This window comes from Malaclemys terrapin, chromosome 2 (assembly GCF_027887155.1).
Source record: "Malaclemys terrapin pileata isolate rMalTer1 chromosome 2, rMalTer1.hap1, whole genome shotgun sequence".
In the NCBI taxonomy this organism is placed as follows: domain Eukaryota; kingdom Metazoa; phylum Chordata; order Testudines; family Emydidae; genus Malaclemys; species Malaclemys terrapin.
Window position 1 is genome coordinate 133,231,719 of NC_071506.1, and position 22,845 is coordinate 133,254,563.

The 22,845-nt window shown below is 52.5% G+C and overlaps 1 protein-coding gene across 1 annotated transcript; it reads left to right on the top strand.

The window, feature by feature from the left end:
• Positions 1–662: 662 nt before the first annotated feature.
• On the top strand, positions 663–2,221 carry LOC128832481 (D(1) dopamine receptor-like). Its single transcript, XM_054019909.1, has one exon. It carries the CDS (start codon positions 729–731, stop codon positions 2,130–2,132), a length of 1,404 nt encoding a protein of 467 aa, XP_053875884.1. The 5' UTR covers positions 663–728; the 3' UTR covers positions 2,133–2,221.
• Positions 2,222–22,845: the final 20,624 nt, after the last annotated feature.

Below are 22,845 nucleotides of genomic sequence, written 5' to 3' on the forward strand. Positions count from 1 at the left end.
TTGCTCATCATCTCATCCCTCGCCCCACCCCGTCCCTGTTGCCTGTTTCCCTACCTTCCCTAAATCCAACCCCTTCCCCAATCTCAGCAAAAAAGTCCAAACCCCATGCCCCCAATATCTCAGGACTAAAAGGGCAGATTGGTAAAGTCAGAAGGCCAGAGATTGATGAGTAGGGACTCCCTGCATGGAGAAGAAGGGGGATCTCACCTGTGTAAAATCTGGAACAAATCAGCAAGAGAGGAAAGAACAGCGGCAGCAGAGCAGCTGGGTGTCTGAGCTGAGAAGCAGAGAGCATCTAGCAGCAACAGCAGAGAGTGATCCCCAAACTCCCCCTCGCACCCGACCCAGCAGCCAAGTACAAGCCTGGCCAGTACAAAAGAGATTGAGAGGGATCCTACAAGCAATGGATTTGCAACAGCTGATGAGCCCCCTGCGAGAGGAGGGGGAGGGAAGATTGCAGTCGAGCCCACCCACCCTACACGAGAGCAGGAGGTGAGCACTGGCTCTTTGTGAGCGGCAGGCTGCATAAGAAGAAAAGTGGTGGTGGGAAAATGCCAGGCTGCCTGCAGGAGACTTGGAAAGGAGCGAAAGGTTGGAGCACTTATGACCGGGGATCTAGCTGCGCTTGTAAGAGTTCAAGAGCTGGAAGGGTCGCAGTTTGTGCTTCCAAGATGCAAGAGGAGGAATAAAGAGGAGGCGGTTTGTGTGCCGATGGGGACGTAGCACCAATGAGATCTCTGGGGACAGCAGGACAAAGGGAACTCATGGATGGGCTTTACCTGCTAGGAACGGGAGATGGGCTGGAGATGATCAATGACACCCTCAGCAAGAAGAGTTGGGTGGAGGACGACAACTCGGAGCTGTCCCTGCGGGTGGTGATGGCTGCCCTGCTCTTCCTCCTCATCCTCTCCACCTTGCTGGGCAACACCCTGGTGTGCGTGGCTGTGATCAAGTTCCGGCACCTGCGCTCCAAGGTCACCAACTTCTTCGTCATCTCGCTGGCTGTCTCCGACCTGTTCGTGGCCGTGCTGGTGATGCCGTGGAAGGCAGTCGCTGAGGTGGCTGGCTTCTGGCCTTTTGGGGGCTTCTGTGATGTCTGGGTGGCCTTTGACATCATGTGCTCCACAGCCTCCATCCTCAACCTGTGCATTATCAGTGTGGACCGGTACTGGGCCATCTCTAGCCCCTTCCGCTACGAGAGGAAGATGACCCAGCGGGTGGCTTTCATCATGATTGGGGTGGCTTGGCTGCTCTCCATCTTGATCTCCTTCATCCCTGTGCAGTTGAGGTGGCACAAGGCCAATGAGCTCCTGGCTCAGCAGGAGCCAGGCTCCAACTTCACACAGGGCTCAGAGGAGAACTGCGACTCCAGCCTCAACAGGACCTATGCTATCTCCTCATCCCTCATCAGCTTCTACATCCCCGTCGCCATCATGATCGTCACATACACCAGGATCTTCCGCATCGCTCAGCGACAGATCCGCAGGATCTCCTCTCTGGAGAGAGCCGTGGAGCATGCCCAGAATTGCCACAGCAATGACTGCCCCCACGAGGCCTCCCTGAAGAACTCTTTCAAAAAGGAGACCAAAGTTCTCAAGACCCTCTCCATCATCATGGGCGTCTTTGTCTTCTGCTGGCTGCCCTTCTTTGTGCTCAACTGCATGGTGCCCTTCTGCGACCTTGACCTGCATGATCCTGGGGAGTTGCCCTGTGTCAGCGAGACAGTCTTCAACATCTTTGTCTGGTTTGGCTGGGCCAACTCCTCGCTCAACCCCATCATCTACGCCTTCAATGCTGACTTCAGGAGGGCCTTTGCCACCATCCTGGGCTGCGGCCGCCTCTGCCCCAGCAACGCAGTGGAGACTGTGAATTTCAGCAACGAGCTGGTCTCCTACCACCATGACACCACCTACCAGAAGGATGTAGTGACCCTCAGCTACCCACACCTTCTCCCCCATGCCACCCTGCAGGCAGAAGACAATGAGCTGACTTTTGACAAAGTGTCCCAGATCTCCCAGACCTCCCACAACAACCATGCCGATGCCGTCTTGCCAGCCGTGGTACACGTGGAGTGCGAGATGGATATATCACTGGAGAAGATCACTCCCTTCACCTCCAGTGTGCTGGATTGAAAGGGGATCAGGAGAGGGAGTGGGGGCAGGGAGAAGGGATATGGCGGAGAGAGGTCTGCAGCAATTGCCCAGTTTCTGGGGAGTGTGCATGCAGGGGAGGGATGGGGAGAGGAATTGCTACCCCTCTGGCTGGGAAGGAGTTAGTATGTATGTATGTATTAGCAAATATGTTGGTGTCTTCCTTTGTTTCTCTGATATACTCAGAAAAGTGACTTTCTAGGGGACTGGATGGCTCAGGAAATGGCACTTTTCACTTCAAGTCCATGGGTTCAAACCCAGGGCCAACCCAGGTTGGTAGTGAATGGAAGTGGTTGATGTCTGTTGGGTGCCTTATGTCAAATGAGTTTGGTGGGTCTCAGTGTAGTTCCTAGGAAAAAAGAAAAATCCCTTGTCATAGTTGTCAGTAGCTTCCTCTGGGAAACCATGGACTTGAACAGGCCCCTGAGACAGATGGAAAGTGAGGGAGTTTAGGAGGGGAAGTGAGGGAGTTTGCCCTACTGCTGCTTCTCCCAGTCCTGTGGCGAAACAAATGCTTTCAGTCTCCCCGGCTACTAATGTGACACAGAAAATGCAACAAACCAGAGGGACTGCTGCCTGCATGATTGTTCATTGGAGCAGGCTGGGCTGGGTAATGCTATCAGCTCCATGGGTGTGACAGCCCTACCTATCCTGTCAGCCTTTAGCTGTGGAGACCAACTTCTCTTGTGAAGTCGCCTGTGTGGGGGAGATAGAATTGCTTTACAAGCCACCTTGATCCTGGCCTTTTTCCCAGCCCCCTCGCTCACATCTGTGTGCTTGTGCTACAGGCAGCCATCCCCTGAGACTAGCAAACAACAGGGAACAGGCAGCTAGGACACCTGGGTTCCTGGCTTTGGGAGGGGAAGATGGTCTAGAGTTTAGGACAGGTAACCCAGGAGTCCTGACTCCCAGCTCGAGGGGGAGTGTTTAGAACAAGGTTATGGGTATTAGGAAGTTGGGATGCGAAAGCAGAAAGGTATTGTTATTGCCATGTTCTCCTGCCCCTCTTTGGGAAGTTGAGTAAATAGGCACCAGTTCAGCTGTGAGGAGGTGTCTCTCTCCTTCATCGCTCTGGCTCAGGCAGATTATCTTCCAGGCCAATACAAATACATGGCCCATTGGATTGGAGCTTTCAGGCTGCACTCGGCTGCAGTAATGGGCCCAAAGGCTGTAGTGCTCTGGCTCATTGCTGTCTGATGCTGTGTGCTAAGGGTTTGGTCCTGCATTTGGGGCAGAACCACAGGTTCTGAAGTGGTGCTGAACACGCTTCGGTCCTTTCTCCACTTGCACTTATGCCGTGTTCAGTTCCACCACACCTGTTGCTTATCGCTGTTGTCAGCCAAGGGGGCATTTTCTGTGGCAACGGAGGTTACTGACTCCAGTCTGAGTCCTTTGTGTGCAGGGAGTGGAGGAAAGAGTCAGATCCCCGGTTTTAGGGGGGAAGAGGTTGTTCCTCTGCTTCTCCCTATTCTCCATCGGTCACACTCGCTTTAGTCTCTTTCTTCTCCATTTTCCCTGCAGTCTCTCAACTTCACAGTCTTTCCAACCCGCCCCCCCCCTCCACACACACACACACACACACACACTACCACCTCTCCCCATTACATTAGATCCTGGTGCACTGTCTCATTTCAATAACAATAGCTTTCTGAGAATCTCTTTCCTCACTCACCTGTACTTTTTAATTAGCATCTTCTTTGCATATTCTGACTTGTCTGGTTGCTCCAGTACAGCAGTACCAGACAGTGTGTGTGTGTGTGTGTGTGGGATATGGGAGAAGCCCCCGCCATTGCATTGTAAAACATGACACCAATTGATCGTTTTTACAATGTTTTGATAGGGGATTGGTTAACCATTGCAGCAAAAATGGCATGTCCACCTTAGCCTGAATCCAGGTGCCTCCGCTCTCTGGCATCTGCAGCTCCTTAGCACTGCCAAAGCCGTTCGTTCTCTCTTCCCAATAAACCTTAACAAAGAGAAATCAGAAGGTGATAATTACAGACTAACTGTAATTATTAGAGACAGTCAAGTCACAGCGCAGTCAGTGTGGGAGGGGAGCAGAAGTGTGGGGTCCTCCCTAGGATAGCTCTGCCGAAGCACTCACAGGACGGAACTTATACCACCTCTTCATACAGCAGGGTTGTCTCTCTAGTGGTTAGAGCAGAGTCAGGATGCCTGGGTTCTATTCCCAGCCATGGGGGAGGGGAGTCTAATGGCCAGAGTAGGAGCAGGGATTGGGAGTCAGGATTCCTGGGTGCTGTGCTCTTTGGGATGGTCATTTACTATATGTTTATCCAGTTCTTAGCACAATGGGCCCCTCCCAGGTGGAGGCATTACTGCAGGAGTATGCAACCTATGGCACGCGTGCCGAAGGCGGCATGCGAGCTGATTTTCAGTGACACTCACACTGCCCAGGTCCTGGCACCAGTCCGGGAGGGCTCTGAGTTTTAATTTAATTTTAAATGAAGCTTCTTAAATATTTTAAAAACCTTATTTACTTTACATACAACAATAGTTTAGTTATATCTTATAGAAAGAGACCTTCTAAAAACATTAAAATGTACTACTGGCATGCAAAACCTTAAATCAGAGTGAATAAATGAAGACTCGGCACACCACTTCTGAAAGGTTGCCGACCCCTGCATTACTGCATTATATGATGATTAATTATACTATTCCCAGCTGTGGGAGAGGAGTATTTTCCAGTGGTTAGAGCAGGGGAAACACTGGGATTCAGGACTATTCTACTGCTTACCTGAACAAGGCACTTCACCTCTCCATCTCAGTATCCCATCTCTGATGAGGGTCTAATACCTAACCCACAGCGATGTTGTGGGAGGCTTAATCCGTGAATGTTTGTAAAGTGCTTTGAGAAGGGCAACTCATTCATAATATTCTTGTTACTCTATGACAAAAGTTGGGTGAACTTGCCGCATGTCTGATGACCGGGGACTCAGCCCTTTGACGGGGGGTTAGCCGGGCGGGAGCGGACAAGCAGAGGTGGGCAGTGGCTGCAAAAATGTTGTTTATTATCTGCATGGAAACAGAGAGACTTTGCCTTTGTGTGTGCATGTTGGGGGAGGGGCAATGCCAAGGATTCTTCGTCCCCCTCGTTCTTCAGAAGCCCCCGGCTCCTCAGGGCTGGTTCTTCCCTTCACTGACTGTACAATGGATCATTCCCCCCCAGCTCTGACTGTGACCTCCGTCAGAGCCCCCCATGGCCAATGTTTTCCTGGTGCCTGCGGCCCAACTGCCCAGGGTGTGGCAATGACTGAACTGGGCCAGTGGCCTTCAGGGCATTGTACTGGCCACTCTGTGCTACAGCCGCTTCCAGGGATCAGGCTAGGAAATGGACGGCAACTTCCAAACCACATGCGTGTTTCTGTGTTTAACCAGGATTTTCTTAGTCTGGCAAAAAAAATACATCTCGCTCCTTTCAGTGCAGTGCGGTTTCCTTGTGGGTTTCCTGCACAGGAGGATGGGATTGCAGGCTGCGTTGGAGCAGAGGTATTGTGGGCCCGAGGTAGCATTTGTCCGCTCCCATCCTGCTGAGGGCACCTCAGTATACACTCGGGGATCCCACAGCAATACAAGAGGATGAGTCAGCCAATGAGCCCAGGCCCTGCTTCTGAGCTGCACCTTCCACGATACTCAGCTTATTAGGGGTGGGGGCAAAGGTGGCTGTAGCGCCTGGTGTACCCAGCAATGGTCCATCACTGCCAATTGGCTCTGTCTTCTGTGTTGCCTCCCTTTAATGCTGCAAGGCTCTAGGCTGGGGCCAGGAAAACATCTGGGTTGAACCTATTCCTAAATGGCAATCTCCAAGCTTAGTGTCCATAGGCTCACCTTTGCCATGATTCTCCATCATCCTCTCGCCCACCCCTATGGCCCCAGAGATCCTTCTCGTTTGTGGTCATTATGTGATGCCCCTTGGAGCAGTCCAGCCACATTCTACCTTATATTAATTTCTTTCTGCCTCTCAAACTCCGCCCTGTGGTTTCACTGGGATACATATTCTCCATCGCTTCCCATGCTAAATTCTCGCGATGCGTTGTTATGCACCGTTACACGGCGGCTGCATTTCAGAGGCAAGTGAAGAGACTCCCGTTCATGAGGTGCTTTGGGATCCTGAGACAGAAGCACTGTCCAGCAGCAAGGAAAGAGTTCTCTCTGCTCACCTCAACACCTAACTGCGATACTTTTCGCGCTGGGAGCAGGGAGGGAGGCTGTGACCTGATTAATAGACTGTGAGAATGGAGAAAAGGACTGGGAATTGAGATTTCTGTGTTCTGTTCCTAGATCTGCCAGTGACTTCCTGTGTGACCTTGCAAATCACTTGGCTGCTCCGCACCTCAGTTTCCCCATTTACAAAATCGAGCTAGCAGTGGGGGGAGGGATAGTTCAGTGGTTTGAGCATTGGCCTGCTAAACCCAGGGTTGTGAGTTCAATCCTTGAGGGGGCCATTTAGCGATCTGGGGCAAAAATCTGTCTGGGGATTGGCCCTGCTTTGAGCAGGGGGTTGGACTAGATGACCTCCTGAGGACCCTTCCAACCCTGGTATTCTATGAATGCAGATTCACCCAGCTGACACTGTTCCCGAATATTGCAACAGGTCAATCTCTCTTTACTATGATAACCATCTATGGCTATAATTGTCGAGTGAGGCGGGAAAGTGTGCAGAGAGACTGAGGGGTGTGACGAAGAAGAATGGGAGGAAATGAAGCAAAGGCAAATTGGAGCTGACTATCAGTGAAATGTCCTGGCACTGCAATCTCTGAGACTGGAATAGTCTCCCTGGCCACAGGGCGGAAACCCCAGCTTTTGGGAAATTTAAAACTTGACTGGACAGAGGCCCTGGAACTACTATAGGGGATTAAAGTGCATTGGCCTCTCTGAGGTAGACAAGAGGGGACCTAACAGGACTAACCAACCCTCATTTCTCTCACCCTGAGGCCAGGTGAGGCAATAGCCTGGGGCTCTATCCCCATTGGGTGTGTGCATGTGGTGGGGTGGGTATGCTACCATTGGCCCCAGTGTAAGAAAGGATTAAATGCAGAGGCTGCTATTTTCAAAGGGGCCTAAGGGATTTAGGTGCCTACTTCCAATTTGGTGGGAGTTGGGTGCCCGTCTCACACCTTACTCCATGATCCCTAATGCTCTGTGTTGCTGGGTGTGCTGAGCGCTGACTGTGTATCTTGCTGCACACCTACCGCGGTCCCGAGATTATCCCACTGGGCCCCTGACAGGGTGGATGTGTGAAAAGAGCCCTTTGAATGTGAAGGGTTCTCCAGGTTCCCTGTAGGTCCTTTCAACTGGCTGAAGCTGTTTGCTGAGACTTGGCCCCGCTAGGTGGCTGGGTGGGAAGAAGCATTAAAACCTCGATTTAAATGGAAATTGGGAGCCTCTCTCAAGGGGCGGTGGAAAAAAGGAGACAGCAGCCACCAGAGCAGCCCAAGCGATCCAGGGAGAGGAGAGGCTTGAAAGGAAGCTGCGGCGGCACTGTGGCAAGTCATCATCTCCTGCCCCTGCGTGGGAAATGACCCACTCACCTGGGAAAGCGCCTTCGGGAGGAGCGAGGAGGTGAGATGTGAGCAAGGCTGGTTCACTGGCCAGTGGAATGGGCATGGAAAGATGGGGGATTGCGAGGGCTCACAATTAGCCCAGAGTACCCCCTCTCTCCCACAGCAGGAGGGGCTGTCTCCATATTTCTCACCCCCTGGGGCTTCCCCTCCATCCTAGGAAGGCACTTGCTCTACATTTCACACACCCCTCCCCCCCACCACCAGTAGTGCTGTTCCAAAGGTCCCCTTTTCTCACTCTGAAGGGGGCTTTCTCTACCTCTCTCTATAACTACAGGCACATTGACCATCTCCGCCTGCATGCCCCTCCGCCCCCTCCTGCCAGAGGGCTCTGGTGCATCTGCCTACCTTCTCAACTCCCCAGAGCCCTACTGGGTTTTTGCTTGAGGCTCACACTGGAGTGATGAATAGCAAGTGCCAGGGTGACATTTAGCCTGATGGCCCTGTTACCGGGAGACGCAGGAGAGTGCCAAATCTGCGGCTGCTCAGGAGGAGCTGCCCTGGAGTCTATTAGAGACACAAAGGCTCATGGTTCATCTCTGTTCCCTGAGGTAAATTCCAGAGGTCACACAAGGAAGACTCTCCTGACTCTCAGGCTGAGGGGGAGATGGGGCCACAGGGTGAGGGAACCTGCCCTGACTCCCAACAAGGAGATGGGGAGGGGGGCCATTTGAGCAGAAACAGCATCTGCCTTTCTGAGGGGAGGGCTCAGGTGAGCAGGTGTTCTGCAGCCAGTGAAACTGTGGGCTCTGTAGCTTCAGTGCTCATCTGACACAGCCTCCTTAAATCAGGGGGGCACCCTAGATGGTTGTGTAAGATGCTGGCAAAGCGTGCCCCTCTCTGGTGGCTGGTCCTCACAGCAGATAAGTGCCTACAACTGCTGCTAGCTCCTTTCGCTCGAGTGATAGAGAGCTGTGCTTCTGGTGCAAAAGAGCCCAGATTCAATCCCTATGATAATCCATGGCAGAGTGTTGCAAGAGCCCTGGGCTGGCATTGAGTACAAAGGGGCATGCTGCTATTACACAACCAAATCTGGCTCAGAAATTGTCCTCTCGAGTTGCCAGGCTGCCTGTAAAGGAAAGCCATCACTTCCTGGCCTGCATCAGGATGGGATTGATCCTGCATTGCTCTGTATAATCACTGATTACATTACAGAATATTGCCTGGGTGCTGAGGGGAAGGTGTTTAGGGGGAAATCTACACTGGCCAGAGGCGGCTGCTGCTGCAGATTCAGCCTCCCCTTGGATCTAGCTGATGGGCACAGAAGCCCAACTCCAATCTTTCCCACCAGGGGTGCAAGGTTGGGAGTCATGGGCACAGATGTGCCATAGTTGTGATGAATGGGACTAGCCAGGAAAAAGAGCAAGACCCATCAGCCTAGAAGGCTACGGACAGGGAGGGGCTGGGGGAAGAGGTGGCTGGCTTGTTCCTTTTCTGATGTTGACGGGCATGAGAAGTGGGGGGATTCTAGGACTAGTCAGAAAGCAGCCAATCTCCATCATCTCTCCTCTTGAATTTCTTTCCAAATTGGAGTCATTAGATGCTGCCCTCATCAGACAAGAGCAGGTGCAGGGGTCACATGCGGAGATCCATCTCCAAGGGAAAGCGGAGCATCTGGGCGAAGGATGGAAGAGGCTGAGGGTCTCTGGCCACTTAAAGGAGCCTGGCAGAGGCTCTTGTGAAATCACAGGCCTGGCTTTCTCAATCTGTATGGTAATTCAGAGCAATCAGAATCAGCAGATGGGGAGAGGCAGGAGAGATTAACCCTTCCCGGATCAAGTAGGCCAAGATAGACACCACCTCTCCTGGCTGGGATGGGGGAGAGAGAGGTGCTTGGGGAGGGAATCAAGGTATCAGCCTTGTGCTGGGGTTCTCTGGATGGGGCAGAGGGTGGATGTGCAGACAAGCGGGTGAGGTAAGTCCTGCACAGGCAGGTCTGACTGGACCTTTGGCTTCCTCCAGAATGCCCCTTTGGATAGGGCAACAATGTAATTGTGAAACACCCGTGTATGTGGGGGTGGCGGGGGGAGAACAGAATGCCTCACAAAGGTTGGAAAGCTGCGCTCCAAAGTAAACAGCATCTCAGACTCAGCATCCATTTGGCAAACGCTAGCCGCACAAAGAAATCAAGAGGAAGAGGGTGACAAATGCACTTCCTGGCTGGGGAGTTATTGAAGGCTCAGAGCCAGGGAATGGGAGGCGAGGGGGGTAGTTCATCTTTTTCCCTATTTCACAAACAAAGTGCTGGATTCTGAACTGAATGCAGAGTCTGTCAGGGTCAGGGATAAATGGATATCATCTCCGTAAAGGCTGCAGTGTGAAAGAGGGTTCCACATGCCAAACGCAAAGCTGGGGCTGGCCTTCAAATACAGCCCAAAGTTTGGGCATGTCAAGATCTCTATACACTCCACTCAGAGCCTTAGCAGTTTAGCTGAAAATGAAGATGACTTTGTAATAGCAAGGGCAGGGTCTTGCCCTGGGACAGGAATTGCACTGAGATGATGACGTCTCTGAGGCAGGGACTGTTTTTGTGTTGTCTCTCTACTGTCTGGTACAATAGAGCACTAATCTCTGATTGGCTTCTACTGCAATAGAAATAATGAGCGTCGTTAATTACATTTTAGGAACACTTCACTGGAGAACCATGGGTTTATTTTCACCCTTATCCATTCTTGTGCTTAAAAGAGGCAGCATTTTAACCAGGGACTGCAGGATGCCATCTAGTGTCCATCTCTGTTCACAGTGGATTTTGCAAATTGCTGTGAGAACTTGTCCATTTAACATTAATACCCTGAACTGGAGACTGCCCTGTTGCTGGGGAATCAAACTAAATGGGGCTGGGACTGACAGGTAAACAAACCTAGAGACTAGACTTCCCTGCATTTTTCAGCTAGTGTGTAATCCCTCTCTGTCTCTTGGAAGCATGTTTGTCATCCTGCCTTCCTTCTTCCCTCACTGCCCATTGCATGGCTCTAGCAATAACAAAGTTCTCTTTACATGGTATTTCTTTTAAATCCCACTCAACTCTTTGCAAAAAGAAGAACAGGAGTACTTGTGGCACCTTAGAGACTAACAAATTTATTAGAGCATAAGCTTTCGTGGACTACAGCCCACTTCTTCGGGTGTATCCGAAGAAGTGGGCTGTAGTCCACGAAAGCTTATGCTCTAATAAATTTGTTAGTCTCTAAGGTGCCACAAGTACTCCTGTTCTTCTTTTTGTGGATACAGACTAACACGGCTGTTACTCTGAAACTCAACTCTTTGGGAACTCTGAGTGACCTTGGGCGAGTCACGAATGCTCAGATTTTCATGTGGCTGCTGATTGTTTTGGGTGCTCAACACTGGGACTGACTTCCAGAAGTATCAAGCATCTGCAGGTCTCTTGACTTCCGCTGAAGGTGCAGGGGCCCAGACTCAAATCCTCAAAGGTATTTAGGTGCCTAATTCCCTTTGAAATTAGAGGGAGTTAGATGCCTAAGTAGCTTTGAGAAGCTGGGCATCAGTCTGAAAATCAGGTCCAGGATTTTTCAAATTGGCCTCCAGAACCTTGAGGCATTCAAAATCAGACTGTTTTTGACTACTTTGGCTCAAAAACAAACAAACAAACCACCTCCTGTGCCTCAGTTTCCCCATCTATTAGAGGAGACTAATGATGACCCCTATTCCTCTTTATAAAGCCACTTGAGATTCTTGGATGGAAGAAGCCATGTAAGTGCAGAATACAGTATTATTATTTACTTGCTGTTTAGAAAAGAGAGTCAAATTACAGGTAAATTGTGCCACACAGATAAGATGTCCTGGCCTCAAAGCACTAAGGCCTGGATGCTCAAACCTATTTAAGGTTGAAATCAGTGCGAGTTAGGTGCCAAAATACCTGTGAGAATCTAGGTCCTACAGCCTAATGCCCCAATCCTGCAAGCTGCTCTGTGCTCCTGGGCCCCACTAACTTCAGTGAGGCTCCACCTGCATGGATCTCAGTAGCAGGATTGAGCAAGTGCACATAACACACACGGCGATTGCAGCTGATGTGCTTCATGAAGCAAAGTAGGTGGGGAGAAGTCTGTTTGGCCCGTGAGCGGAAGAGAGCTTGCCAAACTTGAGCTACAAGGTTAGAATTTTTCATCGGGCCCCTGCCCCGTGGACCCAACCGGCCCCCCTGCCTCTTCTCTGTGAGCCGGCTGCACGACTTGCAGCCGGTTTGTTTCCAGACCGCGCCAAGGAAACATCTGTACTAGCTCGTGCTCCACACCCTTCACTTCCTCACCCTAGTGTCCCACCCCTACTCAAAGTGGCGGGACCTCCTGCCACCTTTAGAGGATGAGAAGCCCCGGTCGGCCAGCCTATACTCCACCCTGGTCCCAAGGCCCACTGGGGATATTAGCTGGCGGCTCCTTCATGGGGCCGTGAGCACGGGCGTGTATTTGGCGTGGTTTACACCTGCCCCTTCTGTGGCATGAGGGAGACCCTGGCGCACGTTTACTTGGAGTGCGCCAGGTTGCAGCCCCTATACCGGCTCCTCACGAATATTCTGTTACGTTTTTGGCTGCACTTTTCCCCTCACCTCCTTCTCTATGCACTCCCTATCCGTGGCCCCAAAGTCATGGGACCTCCTGGTCAACTTCCTCTTGGCCCTGGCTAAATTGGCCATCTATAAAACCAGGGAGAGGAGGTTGGCCGATGGAGACTTCTGTGACTGTGGGGCTTGTTTCCGATCCTCTGTCCATTCACGTATCCGGGCAGTTCCTCTGGGCGGCGTCCACTGGCTCCCTTAACACCTTTGAGGAGCAGTGGGCGCTGTCCGGGGTTCTCTGCTCGGTGTCCCCATCAGGTTCCCTTCTTTTGACCCTGTGACCACACTCCTATCCCTGTTATTTCATTAGTTGTCCCCCGAAATCAGTTGGTTTTCAGGTCCTGTAAATCCTTTCCTTAGGTTGGGGGGGATCCTTTAGCAGTGGGCGGGCAGAAGCTTCCCGGAACCCAATAGGTACAAGGTTAGAATTGTTTCTATAACCCTTTGAGGATGGGGGACTATGTGCTGGAGCCTTTTAAAGGGAGACTGTCTACTTAAAAAAACATGTATTGCAAACAGACATTTATTTATGATGTGAATAGTAGTTTAAATATCAATATGAAAATAGAGCCAAAGAAAATCCAGTGTACTTGTCACTATTTCTGCTCTGTGTTGGCTTTCCTCTCCTTTACTGGAACAAAACAAATCCAAGAAGTCAGTTTTACTTTTGTGTCTAGAGAGTTTCTCTTTCCAGTTCTGGGCACTGCGGTATTTGAGTTGCAAACTCTCTAGGAGGATATTTGTATGTTTTAAAAACAAAACAATGGATTCCATTAGAATTTAAAACAGCTGCAGTGGTGGGAACAATTCTATTCATCTTATGTTTTGTAAATGCTTTACTCTGAACAAATCAAAATTCAGGGTTACGCTTTGCTGATCATGTCCCTGAAAACAATAGTTCTTCTTCGAGTGCTTGCTCATATCCATTCCATTAGGTGTGTGCGCGCCGCGTGCACGATCGTCGGAAGATTTTCTACCCTAGCAACACCGGCGGGTCGGCTGTGGAGCCCCCTAGAGTGGCGCCTTCATGGCGCTGAATATATACCCCAGCCGACCCGGCGCCCCCTCAGTTCCTTCTTACCGCCCCTGACGGTCGTTGGAACTGTGGAGCGCGGCATAGCTGTTCTCCACTCTCCCTAGCTTAATTAGTTATTCGCAGTTGTAGTTATAGTTATAGTTCTAGTGTTTGTAGTTTAATAGTTAAATAGTTTAAAGTTGTTAGATTTGTTATAATAGTCCAGGGGACTAAGGGGGTCGTCGCCCCCTTTCTCCCCCGGCCGCGGGCCCGGGCTCATGCCCAGAGCTCCCGGCTTCAAGCAGTGCGCCTCCTGCGCTAAACCTATGCCCACGAGCGACCCGCACGACTCCTGTCTGAAGTGCCTGGGAGAGTCCCACCAAACAGATAAGTGCAAGATCTGTAAGGCCTTCAGACCAAGGACCAAGAAAGAGCGGGACTTTCGGCTCCGGCAACTCCTGATGGAGGCGGCACTTAGCCCGGACACTCCTTCTACGAGCCAGGCCCAGGCACCTAGCGCCTCGGTGCGCAGTGCCCCAGCAGCACCGGCAATGCCGACAACGCGGGCGGTGTCGGACAAACCTCCCCGGCACCGGACCTCGTCGGCACCGCAGCAGGCACCTCGGCGCCGGTCATTATCCCCGGGGCATAAAAAAGCCCATAAGACGGGGACCTCTGTACCGAAGACGCCGGCTCCCCCAGTGCCGGGGGTAGAGCCGAGTGCGCCGGTGGAGCACCGGAAACAGGTGCCTCCAGCACTGTCGACTCCGGCACCGAGGCCGTTGAGTCCGGTGCAGATAGCGTCTCCACCGAGACCGGCGGTAATACAACTCCCGTCGACTCCGGAGACCTTCGTGGCGGCGAGAGACTTGATAGCTCTCACAGAGCCGGCACCGCCTCAACCACTGGCACCGACGGCACCGTTGACCCGCCCGGTCCAGTCAAGGGGGAAACCTGCCTTGATGCGCCCTCCATCACAAGGGCTGGAACCTCGGCACCGGTCCAGGTCCAGAAGCAGGTCCCCACGCCGCTCGCAGTCCCGGCACCGAATATCACCTCGGCACCGGTCGTACTCGCGGCCAAGATCTTCGTCGCGGCACCGGTCTACGTCTCGGCACCGCTATGATCGTCGGCACCGATCAACGTCGAGACGTAGTTCTCGGCACCGCTACGGTCGACGCTCGACGTCGAGAGGCCGCTCCCGGCACCGGGCATACTCCAGGTCCTCGTCGAGGTCCAGATCCGGCTCCCGGCACCGACGAGGTCATCGGCACCGATCGCGGTCCCGGCACCGTTCGCCGGCACCGCGCAGAGATAGATCATCTCCGGACCGGTACCGTGCGGCACCGCAGCCCACGGGGGTCGTTTCATCTCTCTCGGCACCGCCATGGCCGTCAAGATCGGTGTCTCGCTCCTCGGAGGACCTGTCGAGATCGGCATACCCCCCTCAAGGGCAAGCCGAGGAACGGAACTTGGGCCATTGGCAGGAGATGGCAGAGGACCACTCTCATGGACCATCTCACTGGTCATTTTGGACCCCGTGGGCGTACCACCAGGAGCAAGGGGCTCCAATACCATCGACCTCTCGCTCGGGTCACTCGGTTAGAAGGGCCCCAGAATCCACCATCTCTCGGCCTCCGCCAGGGGGCATGGAGGCTTCCGTGTCCACGCCACCTGACACCATAGACCCGAGTACAGGTGATGCTCCGGCCCAAGAGCAGGGGGATCAGGACCCCCCCTTGGATCCAGTACCACCGGAGGCGTCTTCCTCCTCCTCTCCGGATGAGGCAGTGGCGGGCACTTCATGTACGGGTCCCCCTCCGATAGATCTTCGGGCTCACCAGGATCTCCTGCGTAGGATGGCCCGTAATATGGACCTGCAGGCGGAGGAGATAGTGGAAGTACAGGACCCTATCGTGAACATCCTCGGAGCGGATGCCCCATCGAGGGTGGCGCTACCCCTGATCCGCACGATACAAACCAATGCGGATACGATATGGCAAACTCCTGCCTCTATCCCACCCACAGCGAGAGGGGTGGAAAGGAAGAACTTTGTCCCGTCTAAGGACTACGGGTACTTGTATACCCACCCCCAACCGTGTTCACTGGTGGTGGAATCAGTGAACGCACGAGAGCGCCACGGCCAGCAGGCTGCAGCGCCTAAATCAAAAGAGGCTAAGCGGCTCGATTTGTTTGGCCGTAAGGTTTACTCAGCCGGAGGGCTGCAACTTAGAGCGGCGAACCAACAGGCGCTATTGAGCCGTTACAATTTTAACTCCTGGAACTCTATGGGGAAGTTTAAGGAGTTGATTCCCCAAGAGTCCAGGGAAGAGTTTGGAGCCATGGTAGAGGAGGGTAAGAAGGTGGCTCGGACCTCCTTGCAGGCCTCCTTGGACATAGCAGACTCAGCTGCGAGGACCCTGGCTTCGGGTATCGCTATGCGGAGGATCTCCTGGCTTCAAGTTTCGGGTTTGCCTCCGGAGCTACAGCAAACCCTACAGGATCTGCCCTTTGAGGGACATGGATTGTTCTCGGACAAGACGGACTCTCGCCTGCAGAGCCTCAAGGACTCGAGAACAATCATGCACTCCCTGGGGATGCATGTTGTGGGCCCTCAGCGCAGACCATTTAGGCCGCAGCCTCAGCGCTTCTACCCCCCCCCGCCTCGTCAGAGACAGGACTCGACCCGGAGGCGAGGGCGAGGTGGTAGAAGAAGGTGGGCCGGCCCTCAACCCGGCCAGAACCAGGGGCCACCTAGACCACCTTCAGGCCCCAGGCAGAACTTTTGAAGGTGCGGTCGAGGACGGCGCCCCAGTCATCCCCCAGGATCCAGCCCCCTCCTTTCGGGATCGTCTCTCCCACTTCCACCGTGCTTGGTCCCTTATAACTTCGGACCGTTGGGTCCTCCGCACAGTGGAGAGGGGATACACTATCCAGTTTTCTTCTATCCCCCCCTCCCACCCCCCTTCCCCGTCCCTCTTCAGGGACCCTTCTCACGAGCAACTTCTTATACAGGAGGTTTCCACGCTCCTTGCTATGGGGGCCATAGAGGAGGTTCCAGTAGAGTTAAGGGGCAGGGGATTTTATTCCCGTTACTTCCTGATCCCCAAGTCCAAAGGAGGTCTGCGGCCCATCTTGGACTTGCGCGGACTCAACAAATTCGTAGTAAAGTTGAAGTTCCGCATGGTCTCTTTGGGGGCCATTATCCCTTCCCTCGATCCTGGAGACTGGTTCGCCGCCCTCGACATGAAAGACGCATACTTTCACATCTCAATTTACCCACCTCACAGACGCTTCCTGCGATTCGTGGTAAACATGGTGCACTACCAATTTGCAGTCCTTCCCTTCGGCCTATCCTCGGCCCCAAGAGTGTTCACGAAATGTATGGCTGTCGTGGCAGCGTACCTTCGTCGGCAAGGGATACAGGTGTTCCCGTACCTAGACGACTGGCTGGTACGCGGTCGCACCAAGGAGCAAGTTCAAGCTCACGTCCACATAATAGTGCACACATTCAACGAGTTGGGCATCCTACTCAACAAGGACAAATCCACTCTAGAACCTACCCAGAGAATAGAATTCATAGGCGCAGTTCTAGACTCCAGACGTGCACAAGCCATCCTGCCAGACAATCGATTTGGCACCATCACGAGCCTCATTCAAGGGCTCCAGGCGTTCCCAACTACCACGGTGAGGTCGTGCCTTACCCTGCTGGGTCACATGGCCTCCTGCACGTACGTAACCAGGCATGCCAGACTTCGGCTTCGCCCACTCCAGACCTGGGTGTCGTCAATATATCGACCAAATCGGGACAGCCTGAACATGGTGGTCACGGTCCCGATCTCGGTCCTGACCTCCCTCACCTGGTGGCTAGATCACAATGTGGTCTGCGAGGGGATGCCATTTCACGCCCCACAACCCTCTCTGCACCTGGTCACAGACGCTTCATCTCTGGGTTGGGGCGCCCATCTCAACGAACACCATACCCAGGGCCTGTGGACTGCACCCCAGATAGCCCTGCACATCAATGTTCGGGAACTGATGGCGGTGCGCCTGGCGTGCCAGGCATTTCTCAACCTCCTACGTGGCCGATGTGTGTTAGTTCTCATCGACAACACCACGGCCATGTTTTACATCAACAAGCAAGGAGGAGCACGTTCGTCAATTCTATGCCAAGAGGCCATTCGCCTGTGGGACTTCTGCATCGCCCACTCAATCCATCTCACGGCATCGTTCCTCCCTGGAGTCCAGAACACTCTAGCGGACCGACTCAGCAGGTCCTTCCAGACGCACGAGTGGTCTATCCGTCCGGACATCATACATTCCATCTTCCGGAGGTGGGGGTTTCCCCAGATAGACCTGTTTGCATCTCGAGACAACAGGAAGTGCCACGTGTTCTGCTCCCTGCAAGGTCGAGCTCCGGGCTCCCTCTCGGATGCGTTTCTCCTTCCCTGGAAAGACCACCTGTTTTATGCCTTCCCTCCGTTTCCTCTGGTCCACAAGGTACTGTTAAAATTGCGCAGAGACCAGGCACAGGTAATTCTGGTCGCTCCAGCGTGGCCGAGACAACATTGGTACACCACACTGTTGGAACTCTCGGTTCAGACACCGATCCCGCTTCCGTTGTGTCCGGATCTCATCTCTCAGGACCACGGCCGGCTGCGTCACCCCGACCTGCAATCACTCCACCTCACGGCGTGGCTGCTCCATGGTTCACCCAGGCAGAGCAGCAATGCTCGCACTCTGTCCAACAGATTCTGCTGAGCAGTAGGAAGCCCTCAACACGCACCACGTACCTGGCCAAGTGGAAGCGGTTCTCCTGTTGGTGCGAACAACGAGCCATGTCCCCGTTGCAGGCACCCATTCCTCTCATTTTGGAATATCTCCTCTCCCTAAAACAGCAGGGGTTGGCGATATCTTCAATTAGAGTTCACTTGGCCGCTATATCGGCCTTTCACCCAGGGGAACTCGCGTCCTCGGTATTCTCTAACCCGATGGTCGTTAGATTCCTCAAGGGCTTAGACCGGATGTACCCACAACAACGTCAGCCCGTTCAGACGTGGGACCTCAACCTGGTTCTCTCCAAGCTCACAGGTCCTCCATTCGAGCCACTGGCCACCTGTTCACTTTTGTACCTATCCTGGAAGACAGCCTTCCTTGTAGCCATCACCTCAGCAAGGCGCGTTTCTGAACTCAGGGCGCTTACATCCGAGCCCCCTTATACAGTTTTCCATAAGGATAAAGTGCAGCTTCGTCCACATCCTGCCTTTCTCCCTAAGGTGGTTTCTCCTTTTCATATCAACCAGGACATCTTTCTCCCGGTCTTTCATCCCAAACCACATGCCACTCGCCAGGATCAACGTTTGCATTCCCTGGACGTACGAAGGGCCCTGGCCTTCTATATTGACCGCACAAAGCACTTTAGAAAGACGACACAACTCTTCGTTGCAGTGGCCGACCGAATGAAAGGCTCACCGGTCTCCTCACAATGCCTATCCTCCTGGATTACGTCTTGCATCCGGACTTGCTATTACCTGGCAGGTGTCTCAGCACCGCACCTCACCGCTCACTCCACGAGGGCCCAGGCTTCCTCGACGGCTTTCCTGGCACAAGTTCCGATCCAGGACATTTGTAGAGCAGCGGTTTGGTCATCAGTCCACACATTTACAGCTCACTATGCACTAGTGCAGCAGTCCAGAGACGATGCTGCTTTCGGATCAGCGGTTTTGCACACAGCAATGTCTCACTCCGACCCCACCACCTAAGTTGGGCTTGGGAGTCACCTAATGGAATGGATATGAGCAAGCACTCGAAGAAGAAAAGACGGTTACTCACCGTTGTAACTGTTGTTCTTCGAGATGTGTTGCTCATATCCATTCCAAACCCGCCCCCCGTCCCCACTGTCGGAGTAGCTGGCAAGAAGGAACTGAGGGGGCGCCGGGTCGGCTGGGGTATATATTCAGCGCCATGAAGGCGCCACTCTAGGGGGCTCCACAGCCGACCCGCCGGTGTTGCTAGGGTAGAAAATCTTCCGACGATCGTGCACGCGGCGCGCACACACCTAATGGAATGGATATGAGCAACACATCTCGAAGAACAACAGTTACAACGGTGAGTAACCGTCTTTTTGGAGGTCTGCCTAGTGCAGAGGTGGGCAAACTACAGCCCGCGGGACCATCCTGCTCGGCCCCTGAGCTCCCACCCAGGGAGGCTAGCCCCCGACCTCTCCCCTGCTGTTCCCACTCCCCTGCGCACGGCCAGTGCTCTGGCCCACTGCTCCTCTCAGGCAGCGCGGCGGCATGGCTGGTTCCGGCATGGTAAGGGAGCAGGGGGTACCAGGGGGCAGTTGGATGGGGCAGAGGTTGGGGGGGCAGTCAGGGGATGGGGGGCAGGGGTTGGATAGGCATGGGAGTCCCAGGGGGCGGGGGTGTGGATGGGGTTGGGGCAGTCAGGGGACTGCGAGCAGGGGGGTTGGCTAGGAGGTGGGGTCCCGGGAGGGGGCAGTCAGGGGACAACTACTTAAAGTGGGGTGGGGAATCACAAGGAGGAGGGTGGGGTTGGATGGGTCAGGGGTTCTGAGGAGGGGCAATGAGGAGGCGGATGGGGGGGCAGGCTGTTTGGGGAGGAACAGACTTCCCTATCTGGCCCTCCATACAGTTTTGCAACCCCGATGTGGCCCTCGGGCCAAAAAGTTTGCCCACCCCTGGCCTAGTGAGTTTCCAAGATTCAAGGCAGTGTGACTATGGTGGCCCTTTAAGAGAGAGAGAGAGGAAATTCTGGAATGAGAGAAGATTCTGGAGCAGTTAATCAGAGAAAGAAGGAAAAACGGCTCAGTGAGTTTCTCCAGTGATTGTGGAGTCAGTAAGTTGCCCTGCAGGAGGGGTTATGATTTGTTTAAAAGAAAAGAATAGAGAATAAAATTGGTCATAATTCAAGGGCTAGAGCTCGTAGCCTGACTGCATGGACACAATTTTGTTTGACCTTTAGTCAGTGCTTAAAAGAGTGTGTGTGGGGTTCTATCATAATCTGGGACCAGCTGCTTTGGTAAAACAGTGCTTAAAGTGTGCCCCTCAGTAGTCCAGATCCAGTTTGATTTTTTTTATTTTGGGGGGCAGGGGCTGGGTATGCAGCTCCTTGTGATTCCCCACCCCACTTTAAGTAGTGTCTTGTGCCTTTAGTTAAAGTCCTAACCTCTCCTAGATGACCAGTATTTACTCTTGAGTAACCAAGTTTAACTGGTTAATGAGTTCAGTTCTTTGAAGTTGTAAAGTGCTGTATAATGTGATTATTAAGCCTCCTTATGAGCCATGAATAAAATTATCATGGGCAGTAGTGATGGATTGGGAATATCCAGATAGGATCATTTCCCACAGAGACAGGATGATGCACCCATCCCCCAACTAAGATCCTCAAAGATATTTAGGCACTTTACAACTTACTTCAAAGAATTTAACTAATGATTTCAGTGGGAGTTAGGTGCCTAAATATTTCAGAGGATCGTGGCCTTAAAGTATCACAGTATGAAGTGCCCAGCGCAGAGGAAAACTAGAGAGGGACCAGGAGAAAATACTGCCCTGGGTCCAGCATCTGCTGAAGTAGCAGATGCTTTAAAAAAGCCCTGAAGAGCCGTTAGCATGGCACAATGATTGCATATGATTGATCTCCGGGATTGTATTTCTCATGCATTATTGCTTTTTGGTTTTGTACTTTGCCCCTTCACCTGGTGTGATAGATGAGGAAGGAGCCATCAAATAACATGTATTAATTATCAATTTGTTTGTGATCATTATTATATAGAAGTAGAACTAGTGGGTTTCTACCCTGTTTTGTCCCTAGCTAGTGAAGTCTAATGGAGAATTACGACACATACCGAATCTGATTCTTGCACTGATATAACTCCACTGCCTTCTATAGTGACTCCTGATTTACACTGGAGTGAAAGGAAGAGAATCAAGCCTGGTAAATGTAATACAGCCCTGCCAGTGTCTTGCCCAGCTTTCATTAGGAAGAGGCTTTAATGAATCCCTAAGTAGAAATACCTGCTGGATTAGAATGACTGCATAAGAAGCAGCTAACTCTGCATCAAACATTGTTCGGGGGTAAGGCAGAAATTGCCCAGCCCAACTAGTCTATAGTTGTGTGAGTAAGGATGAGTCATGTGAGCAGAGGTCGCTGGGCCAAGCCTGTAATGACTTGAACTGACCAATCATATTTTGAGAAGTGGTGTTAAGATCTAGGCGTAGAGGAGACTGTAGCACTTGGAACTGGAGTAATGTACCAAAATATTGGAGTTGACAGCTGTGATAGGGATCATCTGGGCCCATGACTGTAGGATAATCTAAACCCCTACAAAGTGCTGGAACCAATTAAGGCCCAGTCGTGCATGTAAGTAATTTTAGGCAAGTGTGTCGTCGTATTAAGTGCACTGAGATTATTCATGTGTCTGGAGTGTCCTTAAATCTTTGCAGGATTGGGGATTAAGCTATGTCAATGATAGAACCGGTACACCGGCAGTGCCGCAGCTGTAGCATACATACTTCCTCCAACCTAACTACAGCATTCAGGGCATGAGTGACAGAGCTAGGTTGATCTAGTTTTTATGTGCAGCCCCAGCCTAAGGGGTCCCTTTGTGGATTTGAGCCTAAGGATCAGTGCTTAATTTGTGCCTAGGCTTCGCAGGGCCCCAGCACCTCTGGACTGGGTTGTTCATAGCCCTGGCACCTCTGGGCCTGCTGCGTCGGTTATTAAAGTAAAAAAATGGCTTGAGTCCTGATATCCAATTGCTTGAGCCCCAGCACATCTTTCATTACAAATTAAGCACTGCTGAGGGCCCAGTCCTGCGAACCCTTCCTTGGAGAGTTGTCCCGTTGCCTGGGAGGGATGTCTCACATGGAGTAATGGTTACCATTGGAGTTCATAGAACCGGGGTCCAAATTTTAAAATGGAAGCTGCAGGACAACACTTCCCCTGAATGCTGCTGTGCATCTGGAAGCTGGTGTGTTATGGGGGGCACCTTTGGGATGGGACTAGGAGAGCTAGGGAAGAGAGGGGACTCCAGGCCCCCTCCCCAAATCTATAAGGCTTCTATCTAACTGTGCAGCGCTCCTTAGAATGGTTTGATGCGGGAAGGTCAAGTGTAAAGGGTGAGAGCAAGGATTAGGACACAGTATCCACCTATCATCCGTGAATTTACCTCCTTACACGTCGTCTTTGCTGTGATGCCTACAAAAGGTAGAACAACAGTTAGGCTGTTGTTGAGCAGAGGCCATTGGTCAGCACTGGTTCCTTGTACTCCCCCGTCCGTCTGTACCCATCTGTTGCCTGGAAGTAGGCATGGCCTACACATAACGCTTAGGTGACCTAGGGATAGCACGCAGGCCTGTGAAAAATTTCACCCCTTGCATGCTGCCGTTAGGTTGACTTACCTGTAGACACAGCTAGGTGGATGGAAGAATTCATCCGTGGACCTAGATTCTGCCTCTTGTGGGGATAAGGCAGGGGTAGGCAACCTATGGCATGCGTGCCAAAGGCGGC